Source organism: Notolepis coatsorum (genome assembly GCF_963971535.1).
Source record: "Notolepis coatsorum genome assembly, chromosome: 1".
Classification (NCBI taxonomy): domain Eukaryota; kingdom Metazoa; phylum Chordata; class Actinopteri; order Aulopiformes; family Paralepididae; genus Notolepis; species Notolepis coatsorum.
This window is the reverse complement of record NC_140165.1, coordinates 189,601,652-189,618,064: the sequence shown is the minus strand read 5'-3', so window position 1 is coordinate 189,618,064 and position 16,413 is coordinate 189,601,652. Positions and strand designations below refer to the sequence as shown.

General features: G+C 42.5%; 1 protein-coding gene across 1 annotated transcript in view; it reads left to right on the top strand.

The window, feature by feature from the left end:
* The first annotated feature begins 10,063 nt into the window (after positions 1-10,063).
* The window catches only part of lamtor1 (late endosomal/lysosomal adaptor, MAPK and MTOR activator 1), a 60,197-nt gene continuing 53,847 nt past the window's right edge, over positions 10,064-16,413 (top strand). The window contains exon 1 of the mRNA XM_084334494.1: positions 10,064-10,262. Coding sequence (XP_084190620.1) covers positions 10,221-10,262 — 42 coding nt within the window. The 5' untranslated portion in view covers positions 10,064-10,220. The remainder of the gene's footprint in view (positions 10,263-16,413) is intronic.

Sequence of the window (16,413 nt, the reverse complement as noted above, 5' to 3'; positions counted from 1 at the left end):
ATCTGTGCGAGATAAAAAGTTTCAACTGGACGTGGTTCTAGAAGTTTCTACGCACCATCTGATGATGACCTGATGGGCAGGGGATCGTTTATAATTCCGTGGGCAGCGTTAGATGATTCATCCAGAGTGGGTCATATGTTCATCAGATCAGTTAGTATAGAATACGTTAGAAAATAACGCTGAATCTTACCGTGGCTTCCTCGCGCCGCTGGCAGATGAGCGTGGAACAGATTTTTTTCTATTATGGGATGTAGAAATGCCCAATCCATTTCCAGGTTGTATAATAGTATATAACGTTGTTTATTGAGTTAGGGCGAGCGATCTATTATCCAGTGTTTCAAGATGGAGTCGCGGGAGCTATAGCGAGTGGCCGGACCACATATGGATGAGTACTACCGGTTCAAAGGTTAATATCCGGTTGGCGATCTGCCGATCGGCCACCAGATGGCGCTCTTGAACCGCTAGAGAGTTGAGAGGAGATCACCAGTGTGTCTCAGGGCTCCGGAAAGGAAATATGATTTCGATGACAGATTTTTGAAATATTGACATCAAAGACGAGTTACGGCGTCTTCGGCAGAATGAGCATGGCTCGGAATGACGTGAAAACTCGTCCGCGGCGATCATAGTGTTAAACATAAAAGATTTTTTACCAGCTGATTTAAAGGTTTTTGGAACAGAAAAAAAGTGTTGAGTACAATGACGAAGTTGATCATTAGAAGTGAAAGGTACAATATACTGTTTAAGGTATTGAGGATAATTAAAATAAATGCATTTAAAAATAAACTGGAACCAATGTTGTTGTCTTCTTATTGTGAGAGAAGGGAAGTTGAGATTTTCATACATAATACAATGATGAGTGTTATATGAACAGCCAAGAACAAATCTGCATATACGATTATAGATGGTGTTAAGCGTAACAAGGGTAGTTTTAGCTGCAATCATATAGACTATCAGCATAGCCCATTATGGGTAGTATGAGTTGTGAGATTAGCTTTTTTCTAACCGTAAATGTAAAACTATTTCTATTGCGGTAAAGAACACCCATACTAAAGTTAATTAATCAGGTTTTAATCTGTTTCGTACATCATCCATACATGCATTGAATTGATTAACATTTGGTTTATACCAGTGACACCAGTCATGTTCATCATCCTCTTGTTCATCATCAGATAACAGTGCTTGAACAGATGAATGCATTTTCTCAAATTCATTCATCCAAACGTCAAAGGCTTGCAATTGCTCATTCACTTTTCTCAAGTCATGTTCATGTCATCAAATCCGTCAAACAGACGGACATTTTAATCCCAGTTACAATATCACAATAACGTGTGAGTGACAGTGATACAATTCAACAATCCACAGATTCAGATTCCTCGTATAATTCACATCCACAATCCATGCATAAAGACTATTCAATTTATGCTTGAATGAAACACAATCCGGGTGCTCCGTTAAGCAAATACATCCACAGCGGAGAATATGAAATGAATCAGAGCCAAACGCCCGATTCAAAATATCCCTGTGGGTTTCACATTAGTAATGCGCCGTTATTAAAATAATCACATGTGTGTCGCGACTGCCGCATAGCTACTGTATGATGTGCATTATTTAGGACAAAGTAAATCCATAGGCTGAATATGATTTATTATCAGCATTTTAGGTCTATTATTTTACATTTCAAAAGCCCCCTCTAGAAAAACGAAGCACAAAAACATAATTCAGAATGGTATAATGTGATCTGTGAGGAAGGGAGCTGGCATTTTTTTGCGAGGGAGTGGTCAGTTTATCCAGCTCTGGAGCAGGTTAACATTTTTCGATCTGTTGCCATAGTGATTTAGACAAACCTGCTTTGGGGAACCGAAAAGGCTGATTTATGTCAAGTTATCCTGAAGATTATCCGGCTAACTCGGTTAGCCACGTACGGGGAACGGGGCCCAATTTTACGTAGCAATGTGGGTGGGATCTCGGTGCCCTATAACCCCCAGGAAAGTGTGCATGTGGATGGAAGAACGTGCGATGGCGCATTTCTCTGGGGAAGAACAACTGTAAACTACTGACGAGTAGGGTTGGGCACCGAAAACCGGATCTAATAGGAACCGGTTCCTAACTTCCGGTTCTGGAACCGGAAGTAACATATTTGAATTTCGATTCTAAATTTCGATTTTTTTTTTTTTTTTACTTTTCTTTTTTTTTTACTTTTTTTTTTTTTTTTTCTTTAATACCCTATTTACAGTACAGCAACCAAATTAAACTGTATCAAGTCAACTGAAAATGTGAATAGTATGATTTTCTTTTTGAAAAAAAAAATAAAAAAAAATAATCTCCTTCGAAATAAGCTGTGACCTGTTTTGACCTGCACCTCAAAGAATCGGAATCGAGAATCGTTTAGAACAGGAATCGATATGGAGAATCGGAATCGGAACCGGAATCGTTCAAATCCAAACGATGCCCAACCCTACTGACGAGTCGGTTGTGGTCAACCAGCAAGTCAGCTAAAAACAGCCCAAAGGCAAAGCAGCAAAGCCCACAAGAGAAACTGTCTACCATTATGGTAAATGGCTGCTTTTTTATATAGCGCTTTTATCCAAAGCGCTTTACAATTTGTTACTTACATATTACCCACTCACACACCGACGGCGGAGGCGACCATGCAAGGTGCCAACCTGCTCATCGGGAGCAATTAGGGGTTAAGTGTCTTGCTCCAGGACACATCGACACGCTGCCCAGGAGGAGCGGGAATCGAACCGGGAACCTCCGGATTGCCAGACGACTGCTCTACCTCCTGAGCCACTGTCGCCCCTACCATTAGTATGAGGAGACTGAGTGTACAGGGGTAAAACACCACTGTGTGGGTTCAGTCATTGTAGGGAATATAGGTCAATAGGTAAAAGTGGAAAAAAGTGTAACTTAGCGTGGGGGGTGCAGTGTTTGTTTTATGTTGTATAACAATGACAGCACACCAGTGATTTCTATGAAAATCGATACACTGATTAAATATTGCTAAATTAACAACATCCCAGTTTCTATGCAACATTGAATATGCTATTTCCCACGTTATGACAAGGAATTTATAATATGCATATATATATTTTGCATTACGAGCAATGTAGCTTGGGCCAGAGGGCTTATAATAAGTTACTATATAGCTATAATAGTATATATAGCTAAGCTATATAGTTCAAGTTTGTTTATTATTTGTCACAACAAAATACAGAATACTTGAATACATGAAATGCTTGTTTCTGTATAGTAATTTATTATACTGTGATATTTCTCAAGACCTTTCTTGGCAGAGCCTGAGTTGTTGCCAGCAATAGCAACCCCTCCCCCTATCTCCACTCACTCCAACCCACATATCTGACCAAAACAAAAAATTTAAACAGCAAGTGCAAAACCAAGCAGCATGCTATAATGATAAAACATGCCACGCAGTCGGTTAAATTCTTCTGTGCGTTTGTGGTGATGTTGCCAGATACAGCTGCAAAACTAGGAATGCTCAACAATGGCAGTTTTGCGGAGCTACCACTACTGAATATCTGAGAGCACACTGTTCCCTTTCTGGTAAAAAAAAGTTCAAAGTTCCAAATGTAAAAAAAGAAACAGAATTTACAGACAAGACTCTCATGTGTGGATATAAACAGTAGGAGTGGAACTTGCTCAACTCTCTAATGTGATGATTAACAGTCTTCTTGGGTGTTCAAAATAAAAAATGATGCAGAGGTCAGCTGCTGCTCCGTTGGCTTATTGGGGTTTCCTCAGCTGCCTGTAGCTCGCAACAGCATAAAGGCTGCATCCAAGTTCCCAGACAACGTCGGGTCTAGTTTAACATTACCTGCCTAATCTTTAGTAAAGCTCCAATCCGTTTGTCATAACATTAGACAAGCATACAGCAGTCACATCTAGAGACCTCAAAACCTACTCTAGCGAGGCCTTTAACCTTGAACTGGAAAGTCTGGACTGGTCAGATGAGCTCAATGGTACACTGGTTGAAGAAACATGGCTTGGTTTCAAAACCAAATTTTCAACAATACTAAACGATATGGCCCCCCTAAGAATAACCTGGGGGTAAAAAATCGCGCTGAGCCATGGATGCACTCCGAAATATTGGCCTCTATGAAAACCAGAGACAAAAAAGGCTCTGAGTTTCGTAAAAGTCAGTCAAAGCTTACCAAAAGCTTTCTTTACAAACATAGCCACTGGTTTGTTTACCAGTGTTGTTTACCACCAACACTGGTAAACAAACTACCCTCCCACTCAGGGCATTATGGGGTAGAACACATAGTAGTAGGGATGCACCGATATGAAAATTTGCGGCCGATACCGATTGTTCAACTATCACAATCGGCCGATACCGATACCAATATTTGTGTCAATTTATTTTATTATAAATATATATATTTTTTTAATACCTTTTTTTAAATATTTTTTTAAATTAAACTACTGTATATTTGTATGTCTCTAAATGTTTTGCTGAATTGAAAATGGAGGACTGTTAAAGTTATGTGATGTATACGATTGCATGTAACTGTCTAACTGTTTCCACAAGAGGGCGCTATAGGCGGAGCTGCTAATGCTGCCGCCAGGTAAGAGGTATAAAAGGAGATGTTAACTCCCCCTCTGTCTCTTCCTCCGTCGCTCTCACAAGAGAAGGACTCTCATGTACTGTTGGGTGCAATGTGAAAATAAACCACGCCGTTTAATGGCTAAGTGAGAAGACCTTGTCGTCATGACCAACTTATTGTCGCCCCATAAGTCACTCTGTCAACAAGGACCCTTATGTAAAAAAGCCGAAAGTCTTTTTCTGGTCTTCATCCTCCAGTCCACTGTTGTTGTATTGAGCTGTACTGTATTGTACCCATTCTGCAATCTGTTAATAAAGTTTTCAATCACTCAATCAATCAAACAGAACAATTTTGATTGACAGTCAATTCTGCCAATTACGTCACACCGCTTGCACCCGCCCTGCTTTTCTTACCACCAATCGGCAAGCGCTTATTCGTTTTTTTTTTTTACTTCCGGGAACTCCGCCATTGATTTACACGAGAGATCAACAACAACCATACCGTAGCTTTTTTTTTTTTATCCACTTTTTCTCCCATTTTCTATATTTTCTCCCATCCCAATTTCATATCATCCAATTCAACCCTCCCCTGTCACGAACGCTGTTTCTTGCCTCCCACAAGCCGGCTGCAATGTGGACTAAGTCATACATAGCACAAGTCCCCTCCGGTACTTGAGGTAACAGCAGTCGCATCTTTTCACCTGCGCAGCTCGATCTCTCAGTGGCGAGGAGTAACGCGTGCCGTGGGAGGCTCACGCTGCCCCCGACACTTCCTGATTCTACTGCGCAGGCGCACCAACCGACCTGTAGGAGTCGCTGTCCACAACGCCTGATCCCCATCCATCAGTTTCCCACCCCCTAATACGGCCAATGTGTATTAGTATGAACGACCAGCTAAACTGAAAGCAATGTGGAGCGCTGGGCTCGAACAGGCGAGCCCAGCGTCTCCGCATTCGTGGCGAGCGCCTTGCCCACTACGCCACGTAGCCGCCCAACAACCATACCATAGCTAATAACGTTAGCTCCCCGCCACCCACGAGTAGGATACCAGCGTCCGCAGGAGTACCAAATGAGGCATAATGATTTTATTATAATAAAAGCTTTTCTATACATTTGTCTGATCGAAAACTTTATTAACAGATTGCAGAATGGGTACAATTCAGTACGGGCTCTTGAATGACCAACAATGCTTGCTTGCTGAACGTGTAACTATATAACAACAAATGCTCCGGCAACAGTCGAGTGCACCTTGAGTGATACTAGCTAACGTTACTGTTTAAACTAAATTACCCAGTCAACTATTCACGTTAGTTTAATACATGAGGCATTGTCTAACGTTATCTAGCTGGCTAGCTACTGATGGCTCCTGATATCATCAGTTTGGCAATAGTTTTCACAGTAGCTGGCTAGCGTTGGCTAACTAGCTATCGTTGTTGGAAAAACGTTAGCTTAACGTTACATGTATGATGCGAGTAGAACGAATAATCTAATTCAGATTCAGCTAGTGCCAGAATGCTTGTGACAGTTTTCAGAACGTCGGGGGAGTAGGCAGGGTTTTAGTTGCTTTCATTTTTTCAAAGTTTGAACGTGTGGACCAGATTGACGCGACACAAATTGATGGACATTTATCGGCCACTGGCATCGGCAAATTTGAGCTTATCGGCCGATAGGCCGATGGCAGTCAACAAGGCACTTATCGGCCGATACCGATACCCGACCGATATATCGGTGCACCCCTACATAGTAGCATACTACAAAAACCTAGGGGTCCACAAAGACGACTTCAAACTGGAAATGGTAACAACAGATGAGGTACTCAAAAAAACTGAGCGCCCTCCAACCTAATAAGGCCACTGGCCATGACAACATCCCCTCCAAATTCCTCAGAGACTCAGCAGCCGTCATCACCCCAGTCATCACACGCATAATAAACCTCTCCATAAAACAGGGACACGTCCCCAAGGACTTCAAAATTGCGAGAGTGACCCCTCTGCACAAAAAGGGCAGCAAATTAGACCCAGGCAACTACCGCCCTGTTTCTATTCTTACCTCCATCTCGAAAGTCATGGAAAAAAATTTCTACGAACAGGTCGAAAAGTACCTAGCGGAAAAAATCAAATCTACGAATTCCAATCTGGCTTCAGAACATCCCACTCCACTGACACATGCCTTCTCTATTTGAACGGCCACATCAAACAAGAGGCTGGACCTACAAAAGGCCTTCGACACTGTCAATCACTCCATTCTGATTGACAAGCTAAAAGCAATTGGTTTTGATAGTCCATCGTGAGCTGGATGCAATCCTACCTTGAGGGGAGGGAACAGATGGTGGAGGTAAACGGTATCCTATCCCCCCCCCCCCCTCACAGTGAGCTGTGGTGTTCCACAAGGAAGCATACTAGGACCGCTACTGTTCCTAATTCATGCAAATGACATGTCGTCAGCTTGTGACTGCAACTTGTTCTTGTTCGCGGACGACTCAGCCCTGCTGGTCTCTGACAAGAACAAGTTACAGGTTTAAAAAACCCTCAGCTCAGAACTCGGCAGAATCTGCACCTGGCTCACTGATAACAAACTATCATTACACCTGGGTAAAACAGAGTCCATTCTCTTCGGGTCAAATAACAAACTCAGCAAGACCGACGGCTTCTCAGTTACAGTGGGTGACAATATTGTCACAACAAGGAAAGATGAAATTACATACCTAGGTTCCATCCTAGAAGCAAATCTTTCCTGTGACAAAATGGCATCCAAGGTAATAAAAAAAGTCAACCAACAAACTAGATTCTTGTACCGGATCTCCTCTCTGGTAAACAAGAATACCCTGAAGACTCTGGCAGGAGCACTCATTCAAGGGTACTACGACTATGCTTGCACCTCATGGTACCAAAGCACCTCAAAGGCGCTAAAAACAAGATTACAAACATCACAAAACAAACTGGTCAGACTACTACTTGAACTTACTCCTAGAACCCACCTCACCCCTGCCCACTTTGACTACCTAGGATGGCTTAGACTAGTAGACGACAGAGTACAGCAACTTGCAATGGGCCTGGTCTACAAGATACACTATACGACTAAGGTACCCATGTACATGTCAAAATACTTCGCAAAGGTCAGTGAATACCACGACCACAACACCAGAGGGAGCTCAACAAATCATGTTAAACCCAAATTCGGCTCAAACAAGGGACTAAACACGTTTCGCAATTATGCCACATCAATGTGGAACGCCCTACCCAAAGCTGTAAAGGAATGTGAATCCCTACCCACATTCAAAACCGCTCTTAACACTTTGAGTGCCAACGACGAGATTTCTTGTTAGTTCATGCCAACCGTTGAGTGCCAGAGAGACGAGAGATCTCGTTTTAGATTTTTATTGGGAAAATACCGCCCCCGATCATCTCTCCGGATGGTACTGCACCCCTTTGGATTGGATTGAATGAAACGCATGGAGAAAAAAAATCCTGCTTCCACATTTTACTTATAAGCCGATCGGACTCATTGTGGACCACCAGAACAGCGGATAATGTGTGTTTCCAGTACCCAGCGTTGGATCAATAAACGTGATCGATATTTGGAATGGCGATCAGGAATTGGAATAATCTTTTTGGAGAACATCTGATCGGAGGTAAGGAATCTATTTTACCAGTCTTGGGATAATCAGAGCTTTTTTCACAGATATATCAACATGGGCCCTATGTGTATGTGTGTGTGTGTGTGTGTGTGTGCTGATCAGGAAATGAGATAATCGATTTTTAAGCCCGCTTCCCTAGCGTGCATAAGTACACATATACTATCGATAATCTAGCTAGTTATTTGAAAAACGATTCATAAATAGGCCGGAAAATGACAACGTTTTTTGTGTATTCCAGTATATTCCAGTAAAGGGCGATTATCACAGAATCTTCTGAAATTTTCTGAAACTTTCAAGAAACGAGCGTTTTTCAAAATGGTATAAAACGGAAATTAACCGATTAAAAAACAATCAGTTTCGACAATGTTGACTGCAAACAAGTCATTGATAAGCGACGGTCATATTAGACACAGCCATAATTTAAGATATAGTTTATGCGTTCGCAAATATGAGAGTTCTATCATTGAAGTGGGTGTTGGCACGCAACAGGGTTCCGGGGCACCGGACCCTTGGCACTGAAAGTGTTAAAGAGCACCTACGGGAGGCTGCAATTCGAAACTGGCCACCGTAAACGTCCAAACCCCCCCACCCCCACCTAATAGACAGTCTCCTCCCCACCGTATGTATATATTCTCTCCCCACCGTATGTATATTTCTCTCCCACCCACCCACCCCCTCCTAATGTAATCTCCTCCCCACCGTATGTATTGTCTCCCCACTGTATGTATATTTCTCTCCCACCCACCCACCCCCTCCTAATGTACAGTTACAGTCTCCTCCCCATCATATGACTCTCTGTCAGGATCTATGGGTAACAGGGGATCATCCCTATGTTCCCCGGGTCCTATGTTCCCCGGGTTCTATGTTCCCCGCTTTGATTGATTAATAGATTGAAAATTTAATACATTTTTATTATTTTATTAATTATTAATGTCCGCCTTGTTTCGAACGGTTAAGCTTAGGCCCTCGTTCGAACTGGTTAAGGTTAGAGTTTGGAATCAGGGCTGGTGGTCTAAAATTTTCAATCAATCAATCAATCAAAGCGGGGAACATAGAACCCGGGGAACATGGGACCCGGGGAACATAGACATGCTCCCGGTAACAGTACTGTATATTTGCATATCGTATATGTCACAAATGTAACAGTACTATATACCTGTTTGTCATGTATGTCCCTATGCCATAAATGTCATGATATATGTTGTGTATGTCATAAATGTCACTATGAATTGAAAATGGGGGACCCTGATGTAAACAAGACAAACGTCTTTCTCTGGTCTGCATCCCCTTAAAGCCCAACATCCAGGTTAAACCCTATAAACAAGGGACCTGTCTCAAAACCCTGCCCTCTTTTCTTGATCCTCCAATCACAGCTGTCGCTTACCTCTGACTTCGAGGGTTCGAGTCCGAGGTAAGCGACAGCTGTGATTGGAGGATCAAGAAAAGGGGCAGGGTTTGAGATAGGTGAGCCGTAGGCTACTGTAATTGTACCCATTCTGCAATCTATTAAATAAAGTTCTCATTCATTCATACAAATGTAACATCCAAATAATAAATTCAAGAACTGACATAGCTAGACATCAGAAAAACACACAAAACACCAGCCATATTGCAAAACAAAGTTGCAAAACTTTGACTTTGACTTGAAAACAACAAACTACCAGTTACTCCCTCACCCAGATCACAGCAAACACGAAGGAGTGGTCTCCCCGTTCACCACTGTCACAATGGAACAGTTCACACTGTCACGTCCATGATGCATGATGCATCCTTCTTTTTATACGTTCCTCTCACAAATACCGGAAGTCATCATCTGTGTGTTGTAGTCCCAGCTGCTGTCATGTGATATCTGTCTGTAGAGTTGCTGTTGTCAGTACAGTAGTGTGTGTGGTAGTAAAAAACACTAACAGAAACCAGTACCAGAACCCGACCCAGAGGACGGGAGACGGGGCGTCGTTTCTCCTGGTTTCTCGGTGGCCACAGAGGGAAGCTGGAGAACGGGGCCAGTGAGCTCCAGGAGCCATGGGTTGCTGTTACAGCAGCGAGAACGAGACCACAGAGCAGGTAACGACCCGTTAGCTGGCGGCTAACAGCTAACAGATAGCCTCGCGGCTAATGCTGTCTGCTATGCTGGAACCTGGAACAAATTACGCTCTTCCAAAAAAGTGATAATGTCACGCAACGGTTAGGTTAATTATATCAGGTGTCATTAATTCATTTGTAAATGTAAAGCTTAATGGGGCATGGCGTGTTGATATTTTTGCGACATAACTAACGGTTAGTCTGAGAGGTTTTGAAAGTGAAGTTGACAGCTAGCCTGGCTTTAGCTTGTCGCTGGACAGAAAGGCAGGGCCCAAAGAATGCAGCTAGCAGGTTGGTTAGGGAGAACACAGTTAGCTTGTGTATGGGGGTCAGTTACAGTTAACATTGACCATGGAACACTGGGATTGGACGTTTCCAACTGCAATGTTCTCATAGCTAACATCGCAGTTACTAGTGGAGAATATCTCCACTGTAATGCAGAGTGATGTGTAATAATAACACTCACTGCTCTGAAAGATAAACTCGTCAATCAATCAAGATGTTAGAGGATATTGACCAGAGCTAGTACTCTACTGTACTAAGGTGCTGTAAATAGTCAGTCAAACCGTCAAGGTTCACACATCCAAGTCAACTGCTGTCTGCTCACCTCTCTCCCAGATGCCTGCCTGTCATATCATATGACCTGATCAGTTGTTCCCCTATGGAGAGTAGAGATGTCAGATGTTCAAGGGGTGGTCTATTTCAAGAGCCAGGGTTACTCTGTAAGATTATTCTCCGACCTTATTATCCAATAGCTTCTCAAGAGGGAATGCTAATAATGTCTAGGGTTGTGTATGGGCAAGAATCTGCTTATATTGTGACGACCACGGACACCTAGACTCGCTAGCCCTTGGGGTCGGACCTTTTAGTTGACTGGTTAGCCCTGTGGTCTGGGCAACCTGGGTTCTATTCCCGGCTGCCCCCCCAAATTTGCTACATTGGTGTCAGAAGTGGGATGGTGGACCATGCATGAGGCCATTGGAAGTGAGTGTGCCTAGAGGTGTGAGGGAGCTGATGTGGGGACATGCTTGCTGAAGGAGGGGGGTAGTGTAACAACCATGGATGCCTACACTTTGATTGATTGAACATTTTATTAACAGATTGCAGAATGGGTACAAATACAGGACGGCTCAATACACACAATTGTTAACACTTTCCGTGCTGGAGGTCGGGTGCCCCAGAACCCTGTTGCGTGCCAGCGCCCACTTCAATGATAGAGCTCTCATATTTGCGAACGCATAAACTACATCTTAAATTATGGCTGTGTATAATATGGCCGTCGCTTATCAATGACTTGTTTGCAGTCAACATTGTCGAAACGGATTGTTTTTTAATCTGTTAATTTCCGTTTTATACCATATTTGAAAAACCTTTTTTGAAAGTTTCAGGAAAATATAAAGATTCTGTGATAAACATTTTTCGGCCTATTTATGAATCGTTTTCAAATAAACGTTATATTATCGATAGTATATGTGTACTTATGCACGCTATAGAAGCGGGCTGAAAAATCTATTATCTCATATCCTGATCAGCACACACACACACACACACGCACACACACACATAGGGCACACATTACCTCAGATCAGATGTTCGCCAAAAAGATTATTCCAATTCCTGATCGCCATTCCAAATATCGATCGCGTTTATTGATCCAACGCTGGGTGGTCGAAACACCGATTCCACGCTGTTCTAAGGCTCCACAATGAATCCGATCGTCTCGGGTGACTTGCCTGAGAAGTAAAATGTGGAAGCAGGACTTTTTTTCCCCCCACGCGTTTCATTCAGTCTAATCCAAAGGGGTGCAGTACCACAGGGAGAGACGATAGGGGGCGGTATTTTCCCAATGGAGCTCAGAGAGAGTTTGCAGTGGTAACGTGAGGCTAGATCAGGGTTGTACAGTGCGATATATATGTCGCACGTGCGACACTGACGTCAGTCTGTGCGATGAAAGGATTGACTTCAATAGCACTGGTGCGATGGCCCGCGATGGCCTGCTATCCACTTGGTACTTGTAGTCTTGTGCGATTAAATACAATGTCCCTTCTGCGTAAGACTCCATATATCAAACACCAAATCCCATAATCCCTAGCGAACAATATCCCCGCGAGTTGCGAGCTCAATGTACAGTGACTCATATCCGCTCGGCTCAGCTCACAACACGGCAGGACTCGTCTCAGCAGCAGTAGCGTTTGGAACGCGGACATTGAAACAGAGCTAGTGGATAGTCTTGTCGCGACCCAAAACAAATCCCTGCTGTTTTATTCGGCAACGGGTCAAATGCATATAACATGCTTTGCAATCCTCGCGTCATAAAGTCCGAAATGAACGTTACGTTAGCATGAGCTAACAACAAGCTGTTCATAGCCATATTTATATAGAGAGAACAGCAGACGAGCAGAGTGAGGAGGAGGGGGCAGACATTCTCCCTTCTCTGTGTGTGTGTGTGTGTGTGTGCGTTTGGAAAGATCACATGAAGTCAGACGAGTATATTATATTGATAGTAAATGTACTGAGGGTGGACAGATAATGTTGATATTTAAACATAAAAAATACAATACAAAATAAATGTATTCATGATCATGCAACATAAAACGGTTGCGTGTTGCGAGTTCCAAAACATCTAACTTAAAGTTTAAAGCTCAATATATCAAAACGTGGCACTTTACAGTGAACAGGAGGTCTATGTGTATTAAAAACAATAGATTGTTTTTCCTTTAAAAGTCTGGAAGAGGTCAAAAAAAAAATGTCAAATGATATTTCCGTTGCCTTTTTTGAGTTGATCTAAATGTTACTGATTGTGTTAAAATGGGCTTATGTTATGATATCGTCTCATATCGATTGCAGGCACCTGCATCGTATCATATCGTGGCATATATCAGCAAATATCGTATTGTTGTCCAAAGAATCTATATCGTATCGTGATGAAACTGGTGATTCCCACCCCTAGTAGAGTCCATACACCCAGGGGAGGAAACTAACTTTTTGGCTTACAAGCCAACTGGCGAGTATCTGATTTTTTTTACCAGCCAAACAGATTTTTTACCAGACAAAAAAAATCGCTAATTGTGATAATTACTTGTTTGTATGTCAAGCCGCGTCAATGTTGTGTATGCATCTGGGTAGGCACACTGTGCCTTTAAGACAGCACGGTGGTCTTATGACAGTGCTGTGAAGTACCGTCAAGTGTTGTGGTTAACGTCAGTTGGGTTGGTGTGCTGTTGTGCACAGTGCACTGGTTGAGCTAGCCCCTTTCGTGACTGCGATGTGCAAGCCAGGGGCTTTTGAGCATGAAATAAAATGTCTAACCTTACGTCGTAGTCCGGTGCTTTTTTGGAAACATTATAGTCATAACAGATACACCTAGCTGGCTGCTTTGAGCACACGGGGCTAACGTTAGCTAGCAAGCAGCTATAGCTAAAACGCTAACTAGAAGCTAACCACTGTATACAGTTCCAGTAGACTAACATTAAACCTCTGTGATTTAAATGTGTCCTTAGTAACTTATACTCGAGGGTTGTACTAGGGTTGGATGCAGTTCCCCGTTGGTCAGTCTGTCTGTTTTCCATCTTCTGCTGTGTTTAACGTTATCTGTTTGCGAGTGCTCCTGATGGCTAGCCTAGTACCGCGGGACTTTTATTATTATATGTCCGCGGGTTGGCCAGTACTGCGCAAACGTTTATTAAACATTATATGTCCGCGGGTGGTCTTGTGCAGTGCTCAGGGATTAAAGCAAAAAAAAATCTCCTGACTGAACTTTTTTTCTGGCCAAGTCATATTCTTATTTTAACCTCTACTGTATTTTTTTTTTAATAGCGTTAGCGTTTTAAGGGAGCCTACTTGTAGAGCGAGCCTACTGTCCTGACTGTGACTATAGAGACCCTACTGTTGTGTGCTGGAGAGCGTGAATGCAAGTCTTGTGGCTAGCTTCTGATTGATGGCGAGCTAGCACCCCTCCCCACTTTGAACCATGAACTAAATGGCTTGTTATCATACAAACAAGGGACTAAACACGTTTCGCAATTATGCCACAACAACAATGGACAGTCTCCTCCCCACCGTTTGTATATATTTATTTACCACCCACTCACTCACCCCCTCCTAATGTACAGTCTCCTCCTCATCATATGTATATATTTACTGTTAGGATCTCTGGGTAACAGTACTGTATATTTGCATATCGTATATGTGACAAATGTAACAGTACTATTACTATATACCTGTAAGGCATGTATGTCCCTATGTCATAAATGTCATGATGTCATGTGTATGTTGTGTATGTCATAAATGTCACTATGAATTGAAAATGGGGGACCCTGATGATGTAAACAAGACAAACGCCTTTCTCTGGTCTACATCCCCTTAACAATTGTGTGTATTGCTACTGGATTTACAAGATCCAGAGTGAATGAATGAATGAAAACTTTATTTAATACACGAGACCCTCTTCTTGGGACCAAGTAAGGTTGTCGATAATCCAATGTATAGTTACAACCCCCCCCCCATCCCACCCAACCACCTCCAATGTACAGTTTCTTCGTCAAATGTATATACTCTTTTTAGACTATTTTTGTATCACAAACAAACAATAGGCTACTGTATTTGTAAATCTGGTATGTCATAAATGTATAGATGTAGCAGTATTGTCTATCTGTATGTCATGTGTGTCATATATGTTATGATGAACTGAAAATGGGGGACCCTGATGACGTAAACAAGACGAAAGTCTTTCTCTGGTCTGCATCCCCTTAACAATTGTGTGTATTGAGCTGTACTGTACCCATTCTGCAATCTGTTAATAACAATCAATCAATATTTAACAGATTGCAGAATGGGTACAATACAGTACAGCTCAATACACACAATTGTTAAGGGGATGCAGACCAGAGAAAGACGTTCGTCTTGTTTACATCAGGGTCCCCCGTTTTCAATTCATAGTGACATACATGACATACAGGTATATAGTAATGTTACATTTGTGACATATATGATATGCAAATATACAGTACTGTTACCCAGAGATCTCCCGGACAAATGGGAGAAAGACGTTTATTGAGCTTAAAAACAATTGATACCGCAAATAACGTTCTGATTAACAAAGTCATTCGTTTTGTGGCATTAACGTTATCTAGATTTATCAACATTCATACATTTATCAGAAAGCGAGCGGCACAAGCACACACACGAAACACCACCAACAACAACAACAACGACAACAACACACTGCTTGTCGCGTAAATAACGTTCTGATTAACAAAAGGCATTCGTTTTGTGGCATTCACGTTACCTAGATTTATCAATAGCAATAGTAATATATATGTTTCTTTAGACTAGAATAAGTCAAATGAACTTACGGTCTCGTAAAAAGTTGCCGCATGGTGTTGATGAGTCAAGTTTACTCGCGAGTAGAGCTAGACGCTAGAGAGTCTCAAAATGGGCGCTTCCCATTGGTGCTGAGCACAGCGGAGGCGGGTGAAAGGGCTGTAAACTCAGAACAATCTCGCCTTCTGGTTGGTTGCATTTGCCTGAGAATTTGCCGATTGCTCGCAAATGACTGTTTGGTGCGGCCGCGGTAGGGGAAAAAAGGATATTTGACGCCTCTGATTGGCTCAGGTTAAAATCCGTCACGACTCCAAATCAAATGACGGAATCTCCAAATCAAATGGACGGATATCCGTCCCAAGACGGAACGCTTTAATGCCTGAGTGCTCTCGTGGCACTGTCAACTAAAGCGAACACTCAGAAGACGCGCACCGTTTGCCAGTGCAGTGATTGCAGAATGTTTTATTTTTTTGTATACTCGCCAGCAGGGGAGGAAACTAACTTTTTGGCTTACCAGCCAACTGGCGGGTATCTGATTTTTTTTACCAGCCAAACGTAAAAAATACTAGCATTTGGCCAGTAAAGTGGCCTAATTTCCTCCCCTGCATACACCCAACACCAAATCCCATAATTCCTTACACGTAACGTGTCTGGCTGTGTGACGTCAACTTGTCAGCATGAAAATGACAGCCAAACATGGCACTGCAACTAAATAACACAAATACAATAGGCACATTTGTGACTGTTACAAATATAACACATTTTATACTTGTGCTACAAGATTTTGGCCTGTGCTACAAAACGATCAACC